Source organism: Salmo salar, chromosome 19 (genome assembly GCF_965601325.2).
Source record: "Salmo salar chromosome 19, fSalSal1, whole genome shotgun sequence".
Lineage (NCBI taxonomy): Eukaryota > Metazoa > Chordata > Actinopteri > Salmoniformes > Salmonidae > Salmo > Salmo salar.
In genome coordinates this window covers 31645864-31657513 of record NC_138309.1, presented here as the reverse complement: position 1 = coordinate 31657513, position 11650 = coordinate 31645864, and the positions used below count along the sequence as shown (strand labels likewise).

Here is an 11650-nt window from a genome sequence, read left to right as displayed (position 1 = left end):
AAAGAGTCGAGGCGGAGAATCAGCAGCTTCAAAATGAGGTTGAGGAATATAACAGGGATATACAGTTGAAGTTTACATACACATTAGCCAAATACATTTAAACTCAGTTTTTCACAATTCCTGACATTTAATCCTAGTAAAAATTCCCTGTTTTAGGCCAGTTAGGATCACCACTTTATTTCAAGAATGTGAAATGTCAGAATAATAGTAGAGAGAATGATTTATTTCAGCTTTTATTTATTTTACCACATTCCCAGTGGTCAGAAGTTTACATGCACTCAATTAGTATTTGGTAGCATTGCCTTTAAATTGTTTAACTTGGGTCAAACATTTCGGGTAGCCTTCCACAAGCTTCCCACAATAAGTTGGGTGAATTTTGGCCCATTCCTCCTGACAGAGATGGTGTAACTGAGTCAGGTTTGTAGGCCTCCTTGCTCACACACGCTTTTTCAGTTCTGCCCACAAATTTTCTATAGGATTGAGGTCAGGGCTTTGTGATGGCCACCCCAATACCATGACTTTGTTGTCCTTAAGCTATTTTGCCACAACTTTGGAAGTATGCTTCGGGTCATTGTCCATTTGGAAGACCCATTTGCGACCAAGCTTTAACTTCCTGACTGATGTCTTGAGATGTTGCTTCAATATATCCACATAATTTTCCATCCTCATGATGCCATCTATTTTGTGAAGTGCACCAGTCCCTCCTGCAGCAAAGCACCCCCACAACATGATGCTACCACCCCCATGCTTCACGGTTGGGATGGTGTTCTTCGGCTTGCAAGTATCGCCCTTTTTCCTCCAAACATAACAATGGTCATTATGGACAAACGGTTATATTTATTTTCATCAGACCAGAGGAAATTTCTCAAAAAAGTATGATCTTTGTCCCCATGTGCAGTTGCAAACCTTAGTCTGGCTTTTTTATGGCAGTTTTGGAGCAGTGGCTTCTTCCTTGCTGAGTGGCCTTCCTTGCTGCAGGTCCTCAACACACAAGATATGCTGGTGTGCCCCAGCCCAATAGTAGGCCTAATAAACCACTTTATGGGCAGCCCAGTCCCATGCTAAGCCCATAGTTTCACATAGTGGCATCCCACATGTGTTCCTTTAGTGGAAACAAGTAACACACAATATACATATTTTTAGTGTGAACTGTCATTGAACGGGGAGCAGAAATACCTACGTTTTCATCTAAGGTCACATCCAGAGTGTAGACTACCACAGTGCCTGTACTGTAAATACTTGGAATGCTGGCTTTGAGAAGACAAGTAAACTCATAAATACATAAAATATAAGTGATTCTCTATTGTTCCATGATCAACTAGTCAATAATCAACACAATAAATTGATCCGTGAAGACTACCACAGTAGACCTCATGGTGTGGTACCAGATTATTACCGGGCTAATAATATAGGGTGATCAAAAAAGACATGCAATATAATTGGTTCTTCAGCATGTCCATTATGTTTCTCTTCATGTTCATCCGGGGCATTTTGGAGAGTATTGGCTGCACATCCGGTTCGCCTGTCAAATAGCAGCGAGCGAGCCGCACACCCCTATAATAATGTGGCACATTGAAAGACAGGCAGTAGGTACATATTCTTGCTCACGATAGAAGGGGAGTTGTTTGATTGCTGTGCTCGAATAGGAATTTAAACCCTCCCTATCAACGGATTTAAAGAGACGTTTTGACATTTGTCATTGCTTAGCATTCATTTCTTAAAGAAAATGGCGGATGTAGAGACTGGTGGTGCTGCGCCGGAGAAGAGCCTGGATGATTTCTTTGCCAAGAGGGATAAAAAAAAGAAGAAAGAAAAGGGAGGCAAGGGAAAGGAAGTCCCATCTGGGCCCACACCAATTGTATTGAAAAAGAACAAGAAGGAAAAGGAGAAGTCCGGCACGAAAAATGAACATCAAGATGCGCAGCCGGAGAAGGTAACGTTGGCTAGCGCCGCGCCAGTAACTGTTAGCACTTACTGCTGCTACTAGCCAAATCAATCTGTTGCTAGCTAGCTAGTTTGCCTGCTAACAGTGATGACTCGTGGCTGTTTAGTAATAAACCATGGCTGGCTAGTTATTATACTGGCCTAACATACGACTTCTGGAGATACATATTTAAGGTTAGCTACCTTACGTTTTGTTAACTAGTTCCTCAAACAGCAATCCAATAATTTAGTTCGCTGCTAGATAAGCCAGCCAGCTCAATACTTATTCCAGACGGTGAGCAGACATGTCTAGATAACTTTAGGCCGCGACAGTGTCAACTTTGTCGATTGGTCAACGTTAATCAGCTAGAGAACTACGTTAACTGACAAGTGGCTAGCATGTTTTCAAAGGTGAAAACGGTCACACATTGGATTTAGTCTAGGCTAACTAACGTTAGCTAACTAACGTTAGTTAGTAATCATGACCTCGTGACGACTTGTAATACTATTGGTGAATATAGCCAGCAACATTATGGCCCGTGACGAATGTGAATATAACTTGCTTACTAGTTAACGTTAGCTAACTTAATTCATTTGGACAAAGCTGTACATTTGGAATTTAGTAATGTTGCTAGCTAGTTGGCACGATTCGCAATAGTAGATGCTTAGGCCTCTAATCTTCTCAGAATTTACAGCTGGTTAGCCTGAGAAATGGGGACTGCAGCTGTTAGACTCAGAACCTTTCTTTGTGCGGAAAAATGCACTGAGTATAAATAACTTACTGGTGATAATGTTAGTAAGTAGCATTTGCAGCAGATAACGTTAGCTAGTTACCAAATGCACATTTTATTATGATTCTGATAACCGCACAACAAGCCTAGGCAGCCGATAGTGTCGATCTAACGTTAACTGTCAACCTGTCCCCTCTCTGGGATACCTTAGCTAATTGATATCAGGGTGTCACCCTGGTGTGGTTCTGTGCAGAGGTTGTGACACTTATTCAAGAGGCAGTGTGACATGTTGTGATGACTGTCCCAAGTCAGGGCGTGGCCTGTATCCAGATCCTAGTTTCTAGTTATTTGGCCCCTTGACATGCGTTCCTTTGCATGGTCAAATTTTACATGCAAAATTGAGATTGACATCATGACAACGCATATTTATGAACTATGAAGCCTTGGATTGCTAAACCGTCAGTTAGTGGGGTGTGTAACTGATAAACTGTGTGCTCTGTCTGCAGGAGGACGAGGAGTGGAAGGAGTTTGAGGCAAAGGAGGTGGACTACAGTGGACTCAGACTGCAGGCTCTGCAGATAAGGTAAAACTGAACATAAGGGGGGACAGTGTCACATTCATTCAGTTGGCAGAAAACAGTAGGCACTACCCTAATGACATGTTAAACATCTGTACTAGTGGCACATTTTTTTGTTGATTGGGTGATTGTGACAGTGATGAGAAGGAGGAAGAGGAGTATGAGGAGGAGGTCGGTGAGGATGGAGAGATCATCCTGGTCAGTGGAGACAAAATGTCTGGACCCTGGAACAAATCTGGTGCCCCGCCCCCAGCCGCTGCCTCTGTTGGTGGGTATACTTCTCTCCACTCTATGTATCACTTCCACATACATGTACATATACACTACAATAAGAGTATGTGGGTTACTCCAATAGATATTTAGGTGATTACTAATGATGAGCCTTGCCCTTTGTTTTCACTGACTGGTTTGCTTCATCTCTGCTTTTGCTTCTACAGAAGTGGAAGAGGTGCCTGAGTCCAAGCCTTCTGGGGTGTACCGCCCCCCAGGGGCCCGACTGACTACCACAAAGCGTGGCCCCAACCAGGGGCCCCCTGAGATCTTCAGCGACACACAGTTCCCCTCACTCAGGGCCGGCTCCAAACATGTGGAGACACGCAGGTGAGTGAACCTCAACTTCAGATAGCACTCATCTTAAGCCTGTTGCATGCTTCCCAGGTGAAAAGTTTGCGCATATATTATGACAATTTTGTGACGTTTTTGTTCATCTTGCTGTTCGGCATGTTTTTTCAGCTGTTCGTGCACACTAGGGCTGTCCCCAACTAAAACTAATCTTAGTTGACCAAAAGTAGTCTGTTATCGATTGGTCTATATTTTTCCATATAGACACATCCTATGTGTTTTAATAAAATCAACTTTATGCATTGAGCTTGTCTGACGCTTTTTAAGGTTACGGTTTGATGAAATAAGACAAATGCCTCAAGAGACCTAGATATCCAGAAGAGAGAAACCTTTCTCCTCCCACTCCTGCTGGCTTTTGCAGGTTCTGCCATTACTCTCCTGAAGTTGTTGGTAATAGGAGGAGTCGGCAACCTTTCTCATGTGGAATGCCAATTTATCTTACCTGCGTGGCAGTTATGTGAAACAGTTTCATTTAATTTATAATAAGCTCTTCATATCTCAATCATTGCCATGTGCTTAATAAAAATTCAATCCAAATATAAAAGATACAAACCTAAAACGTAACACCTATTGCCATTGCCAACTATGTAAAAATAGCCTACATAAAGCCAACAAATAAAAACATTGCAGCCTGCAGGTAGAAAATATCCTGATTTAAAAATATTTATCCTATAAATCACATTAGCTACACATGGCCTGTCTGCAACAACCTTGAAACATTGTATTAACTTGGGTCCGGCCTGCCCTCAGAGTTTCCTCCGCCAGTGAGCTCTGGACAGACACAGCTGTAGGCCATTTGCACAAGGGATAAAAAGCAGTGGTTGACTTGGGCAGGAGCTCACCAGAGCGGAGTACCGGAACCTCAAATTTTCTAATTTGGTGAGCTCCTGTTCCTCTTATAGAATATTAGCTCAAAAGTATTGTGGAGCTCCTGCACCTAAATATAAACAGTACCAGCATCCAAAATGAGTACCTATTTCAGTCCAAGTCAAGCACTAATAAGTAGTAATCAGGTAGGCCTATTTTACGACTTTTCCACTGGGTAAGAGAATTACATTTTTCCCTTTCACACTGAGTGCTTATCAAAAGGTAGACGGCTGGAAAGATATTCAAATACATTGAGGAACTATTGTAATTCTCAATGGATGTAAAAACAGACTTCATTTGCTTGCTGTTTGAAGTGAGAACATTACTTTGAGAAGCTCATTAGTGGTGGTGCGTTAAGGCCAATAAGAAATACGATCAGATCCCCAAATGTGCACATTTATATGCCTACATTTGCACGCAGGCCATGTAGCCTATAGGCTTACTCAACATTGACAAGAGTGCTCCAAACAAAAGACAATGACTAAATTGACAACTTGTAAATGAAATGAACGAAAACTTGTTTCTCACAAGTGTTTGCAGAGTGCACAACTTATGCTACAATGTGTCCACCGACAATGATAACAGGAAGACTGGAATAATAATATTGAATGCATTAATATAATTTACTGTAACCATAGTAACAAACATTGTAGATTAGGAGTTAACGGTAAATATACTACTGGTGTTATGTCATGGGGATTTGATATACACTAACAATCTAACGCAAACAATGAATGTGCACAAATTGGCGCGTTCTGTAGAGAGAAGTGCATTGTACGTCTGGGTGCATAGTCAATTCGAAGTCTGCATTGACCATGCAGAATTTGCGGTGATTCGGCAGAAGTCAGGGCGTTCATACTTGCGCTTCGTTGAGAAGTGCAGAGCTGTTGTCAAGGAAGTGAGTTTGTGTTTCCTACAGGAAACCTACCGTCAACCAATCATGTAAATACGGAGCTGTACAGAGCCCTCTGCATTGTTACAATGTTTGGGAGGTGCATGGGAATGCAGTACGGAGCTGTATTTGGCCTCTGCATGCCTCTGGAGGCTCTGCAATTGCTTCACACCCTCCATATGGAGTCTCCAACCACATTTTCAGATCAAGCATAAATTTGCTTTTAGTCTAGGTCTCCGCAATGGATTAGTTCAATGAGGTGTTTGTACAATGCATTCGGAAAGTATTCAGACCCCTTGACTACTTCCACATTTTGTTACATTGCAGCCTTATGAATTTAATTCATTTTAGAATATTTTTCCTCATCAATCTACACACTACCCCATAATGACAAAGTGAAAACAGGTTTTTAGAATTGGGGGGGGAAATACACACAAATGCCTTATTTTCTTAAGTATTCAGAACCTTTATGACACTTGAAATTGAGCTCAAATGCATCCTGTTTCCATTGATCATCCTTGATGTTTGGAGTCCACCTGTGGTAAATTCAATTGATTGGACATGATTTGGAGAGGCACACACCTGTCTATATACAGTTGAAGTTGTACCAAAGAAGACTTGAGGCTATAATCGCTGCCAACTGTGCTTTAACAAAGTATGTACATGTTTCCGTTTTATTTTTATTTTTTTCTTAATACATTTGCAAATATTTCTATAACCCTGTTTTTGCTTTGTCATTTTGGGGTATTGTGTGTAGATTGATCAGGGGTGGAAAAAACAAATCCATTTTAGAATAAGGCTGTAACGTAACAAAGTGTGGAAAAAGTCAAGGGGTCTGAATACTTTCTGAATGTTACTTATCGACTAAAACAATCTCCGTCGACCGACAGCTTAACAATCAACCAGTTGACTAACTGGGGTCAACCCTAGTGCGCTCAACATTTTTCTCGATATCGAAGTTCGATAGCCGAAGTCAACGCCCCTTCGTTGGTGATTGGTCATCAGTACTACTCTTAGTATGAGTGGGAACATGAAGTGTAGTCTCTGCGAGAGAGGACTAATTTTCATGCAACGTTGTTCACTGCACCAAACATCTTAGCTAAATGTAAAATTATGCGACTAAGACTTCCTTGGCCAAAATGTCTTGTTTTATCTTGGATTAATTCTGACAATTTTGAGGAAGTGTTTCTGGCTGTTGCTTCGGTGGCTCGAGGGACAAACAACAGTAATATTATTTTCTTGTTTTTCAAGCGACGGTCTTTAGGGGGTATACAAGCAATGTCGTTTCACCTAGCTGAGTTCTGCTAGGAGTGAACCAAACCTATGTATGCGGAAGCCTTTAGACTTCCAACATACTGACTCGACTCTAGCCACTTTAATAATGGAAAAATTGATGTAATTATGTATCATTAGCCACTTTAAACAATGCCACTTTATATAATGTTTACATACCCTACATTACAGTATATACATATGAGATGAGTACTCTATACCATCTACTGCATCTTGCCTATGCTGTTCGGCCATCACTCATTCATATATTTTTATGTACATATTCTTCATTCCTTTACATGGTGTATGTGTGTGTAGGTAGTTGTTGTGGAAGTGTTAGATTACTCGTTAGATATTACTGCTTGGACGGAACTAGAAGCACAAGCATTTCGCTACACTCGCATTAACATCTGCTAACCATGTGTATGTGACAAATAACATTTGATTTGACATACAGTATAGAAACTTTTTCAATGTCCAATGCTTGGGTTTCAGGGACAGAGAGATGGAGAAGACCTTTGAGGTTGTGAAGCACAAAAACCGTGGCCGAGAGGAGGGCGGCAGTGGCGCTTCCCTGCAGCAGTTGGAGCTTGGTAACCAGTATGCCATCCTGGGGGACAAGTAGTGCCTTGCACAGCCAGCGTGGTCTTACCCAGCTGCCAGAGGGAGCTGAACTACAGCTGTGTACCTAACTACAGCGCAGTCCTGACAACAAACACTGGTGTTGCTGCCACCACCACACTGGACCTTCTCTCCTTCTCACACAGTACAATACATACAGTATACATAAACACCTCACACAGTCAACCATATACACTGACACACACTTTACGTCTACACAGACACTCCCACTATGTCAATACATTCACGTGTATATACAGTACATACACAAAGCACCTGGTTGGCAAAACTGAAGGACTACATCCAAAAGGGCTGTGGCAACAGGGATCAACTGAAATATCAAATCTTTATGATACACCCATATGAATGACACTGCAGCAGCAACAACAGCAAAGGCAACTTTAGGTTGTCTTTTGTGGATTGTATTCAGAGCAGCAGTTGTATGGTACAACTTCTCTCTGGACTTCAACTTTCTTTGATAAAGCCACAGAGGATCAAAGAAGACACAAAATTGGGCAAGATGAATTTATGGACTGTTGAGAATGGATGTATTTTTTGCGAGATCGTTATAACCCGAACTGCACATGGTTTGTATTTGTTGGGGTGTGCGTGAGTTATGGTTTGGGCACACCAGCGGGGGACTATCTCGGTCGCATGGCTGTGGTGACCATGTTGAGCGGGGACTTTGTTCTTATTGGTGGTGAGTGGTGCAAACACTAGCCCTGCAGAAGAGAGAACCACCAGGCTCTTTCACTTAGAAACTTTTGTTTTCCTCAAAAAAGGGACTCCTACAAAGATCTGTGAACACGGGTCCTCATTCAGAATTACTATTTAAAAGTGGCCTTAGTGTAAAGAGAAACTGCCTCGTCCTCTGGAGAGAAACCTTCTGGTCGCCTCATGGGCTGTTGCCTGCCTCCTGGATCGCACCACTTAAAAGGAAACCAACCTCCTAAGTTCAATAATGTAGTGTTGAGTTACACCGACTGTCTTTCATATCCACTGTTTGACTTGCTCACCCTTTTTTAATTGATTATTAACATTGGCAAACCATTATTTAAGCTCCTCTTTTCTAATCTGAAGTCAATACTTTGGTAGATGACTTTTTTTAAAGCATTCTGAGGATTTTTTGGTTTTGTTTTACTTGGAGGGCTGTTTCTTCACCATAGTGTTTATGTACTTACACCATTGTGTATAGGTGGGACAGAGGGGAAGTAGACTGACATTGTTACAGGTGCAAAGACATTAGCTACAGCGTCCCAAAAATGACCCTTCTGTACTTGATGCCTGTAATTGACCGCAGTAACTATGGCCTGTCATACTGCTGTCCATTTTTGATTACATAGTTCATTTGGAAAGAGTTCAGATCCTTTGACTTTATCCACATTTTGATACGTTAGTCTTCTTCTAAAATGGATGAAATATTCTCATCAGTCTACACACTACCCCATAATGGCAAAGCGGAAACATGTTTTTGGAAATTTTAGCAAATGTATATACATATTTACATAAGTATTCAGACCCTTTGCTATGAGACTTGAAATTGAGCTTAGGTGCATCCTGTTTCTATTGATCATCCTTGATGTTTGTACAACTTGATTGGAGTCCACCTGTGGTAAATTTAAATTGATTGGACATGATTTGGAAAGGCACACACCTGTCTATATAAGGTCCCACAGTTGACAGTGCAAGTCAGAGTAAAAACCAAGCCGTGAGGGTGAAGGAATTGTCCGTAGAGCTCCGAGACAGGATTGTGTCGAAGGGTACCAAAACATTTCTGCACCACTGACTGTCCACAAGAACACAGTGGCCTCCATCATTCTTAAATGGAAGAAGTTTGGAACCACCAAGAATCTTCCTAGAGCTGGCTGTCCAGCCAAACTGAGCAATTGGGGAAGAAGGTGAGGGAGGTAACCAAGAACCCGATGGTCACTGATAGAGCTTCAGAGTTCCTCTGTGGAGATGGGAGAACCTTCCAGAAGGACAACCATCTCTGCAGCCCTCCACCTATCAGGCCTTTATGGTAGAGTGGCCAGATGGAAGTCACTCCTCAGTAAAAGGATGTTTTTCAGCGATGGGGACTGGGAGACTAGTCAGGATCGAACAAAGTATGGAGATCCTTGATGAAAACCTACTCCAGAGCACTCAGACTGGAGCAAAGATTCACCTTCCAACAGGACAACGACCCAAAGCACACAGCCAAGACAATACAGGAGTGGCTTTGGGACAAGTCTCTGAATGTCCTTGAGTGGCCCAGACTTGAACCCGATCGAATGTCTCTGGGGAGACCTGAAAATAGCTGTGCAGCGACGCTCCCCATCCATCCTGACAGAGTTTTAGAGGGTCTGCAGAGAATACTGGGAGAAACTCTCCCAATACAGGTGTGCCAAGATTGTAGCGTCAAGGCTGTAATCGCTGCCAAAGGTGCTTCAACAAAGTACTGAGTAAAGGGTCTGAATACTTATGTAAATGTGTTTATTTTTAAAAATATTTTTTTGCTTTGTCATTATGTGGCATTGTGTGTATATAGATTGATGGGGAAGAAAACAATTTTAATCCATTTTAGAATAAGGCTGTAATGTAACAAAATGTGGGAAAAGTCAAGGAGTCTGAATATCTTCCAAATGCACTGCATCCATTTGCTTTCTCTTATACTCATTGCATTGCTTCAGTCCAAGGCATTGAAGTTTGCCTTGTTCTGCAGCATGGAACTCACCCATCTTTCTCCCTCCTCCCCGTAGCGATCGATGCCCTCATAGGTTGTTCCAAAAAATATGAAGTATATTATTTCAGCACTTATTGAAATGTTTATAGCGCAGGTCTATGACATGTAATCGTGGTTCCTGGAGAGCTTCAGTCAGTGACTGCTGTCTGACTTTTTATTTTTGGGCTCCAAACCACCTGATCTGTCTCCTCTAACGAACCAATGAGGTTATCTCAAAGGTCAGGGGGTTTAGATAAGAATAAGCATGCTTGCATTTCCTTAGGTTGAACAGAGGGGGAGAACTAAAAAGAGCTGGAGTTGTTAATTTCTGTCAAAGCCAATCGAAATGAGATGTAGAGATTTGTGGAGGGCACTGAAACATGTTACACAGCCTATGGTCCTCTGCCAAAACAATGTGGGTGGAAGTAGTAAATGTTTGAGGGCTCTTAATCAAAGAACAGTTTAACAAAAAATAAACAGTGGTCCTTGTGAAGGGTGTCCTGTGAGTTCTTAACCTGAAAGTAACTGTTTTACAGGTAAGCTAGATGTTCAAATAAAAAGCCACACTGAGAAACCAGTCTGCATGAGTATTGGCAACTGGGGCATAAGTACTGTGTTTCAGTAAGCATAGTAATGCACATGGTCTAATAAATTATATTTTAGATCACCATTTTGGGTTGAGCCTTAAATGTTATTACAATTTAAAATCGGAAGAAGTTCAAACAACACTTTAGGCTCAGGAGTTGTTTTTTTTGGGACAAATCTTTGGTAAAATAGGTAGTGGACTAGGCACATATTATGACATCTGTCAGAGACCACAGATTTTATTTTGTCCCAACACTTCATTGGCTTCCTTTCGTTGTCTCTGTCTCCACAACTTCATAACTACTGACCACAAATAACTAGTCATAAACATCAGTAGTCATAAAGAAGAGGCAAAGAGAGGAAGGCAATTGGACTCAGGAGTACCGGGACCTAGCCAAAGACTGCTACAGGTGCAAACAATATATAAGTCTCTGGCTTTCATCAGGTCAAAAACAAAAATGGTGCTAATTTGACCGCTTCAGGTCAAAGTACATGAACCTACGGTGTCAGTAAAAAAAAAGAACCAGCCATTTATCTATCGTAATTTACGAGAAATCGTATAATGTACAATTGGTGATGGTCAAAGAAATGTTTCTTTTCCCAAAAAGTTTCAGATCCAGCTGCGGCGTGTTCAGACGAATCCGTTAAGGTGGGTTTCGGAGCTCTGTGAGATTTCTGTGATTTTTCTGAAATCACACACACTCATTCAACCCTCTGTAAATCAGTCAGTTCTTAACGTAAAGACTTTAACCAGGATTCTGTAAAAGCCTACCCCAATGAGGATATGTGTTTACTTTCAGCTTCCTGTGCCAACCGGAAGTCTCTTAAATTGGGGGCATAGGGGCTTTTTCGAACGGTTA

General features: G+C 41.6%; 1 protein-coding gene across 1 annotated transcript; it reads left to right on the top strand.

Annotated features, from left to right (window-relative positions):
* The first annotated feature begins 1494 nt into the window (after positions 1-1494).
* Positions 1495-10698, top strand: LOC106578663 (protein CDV3 homolog). Its single transcript, XM_014157714.3, has 5 exons — positions 1495-1933; positions 3161-3237; positions 3369-3499; positions 3669-3831; positions 7379-10698. Exons 1-5 carry the CDS (start codon positions 1727-1729, stop codon positions 7506-7508), a joined length of 708 nt encoding a protein of 235 aa, XP_014013189.1. The 5' UTR covers positions 1495-1726; the 3' UTR covers positions 7509-10698.
* Positions 10699-11650: the final 952 nt, after the last annotated feature.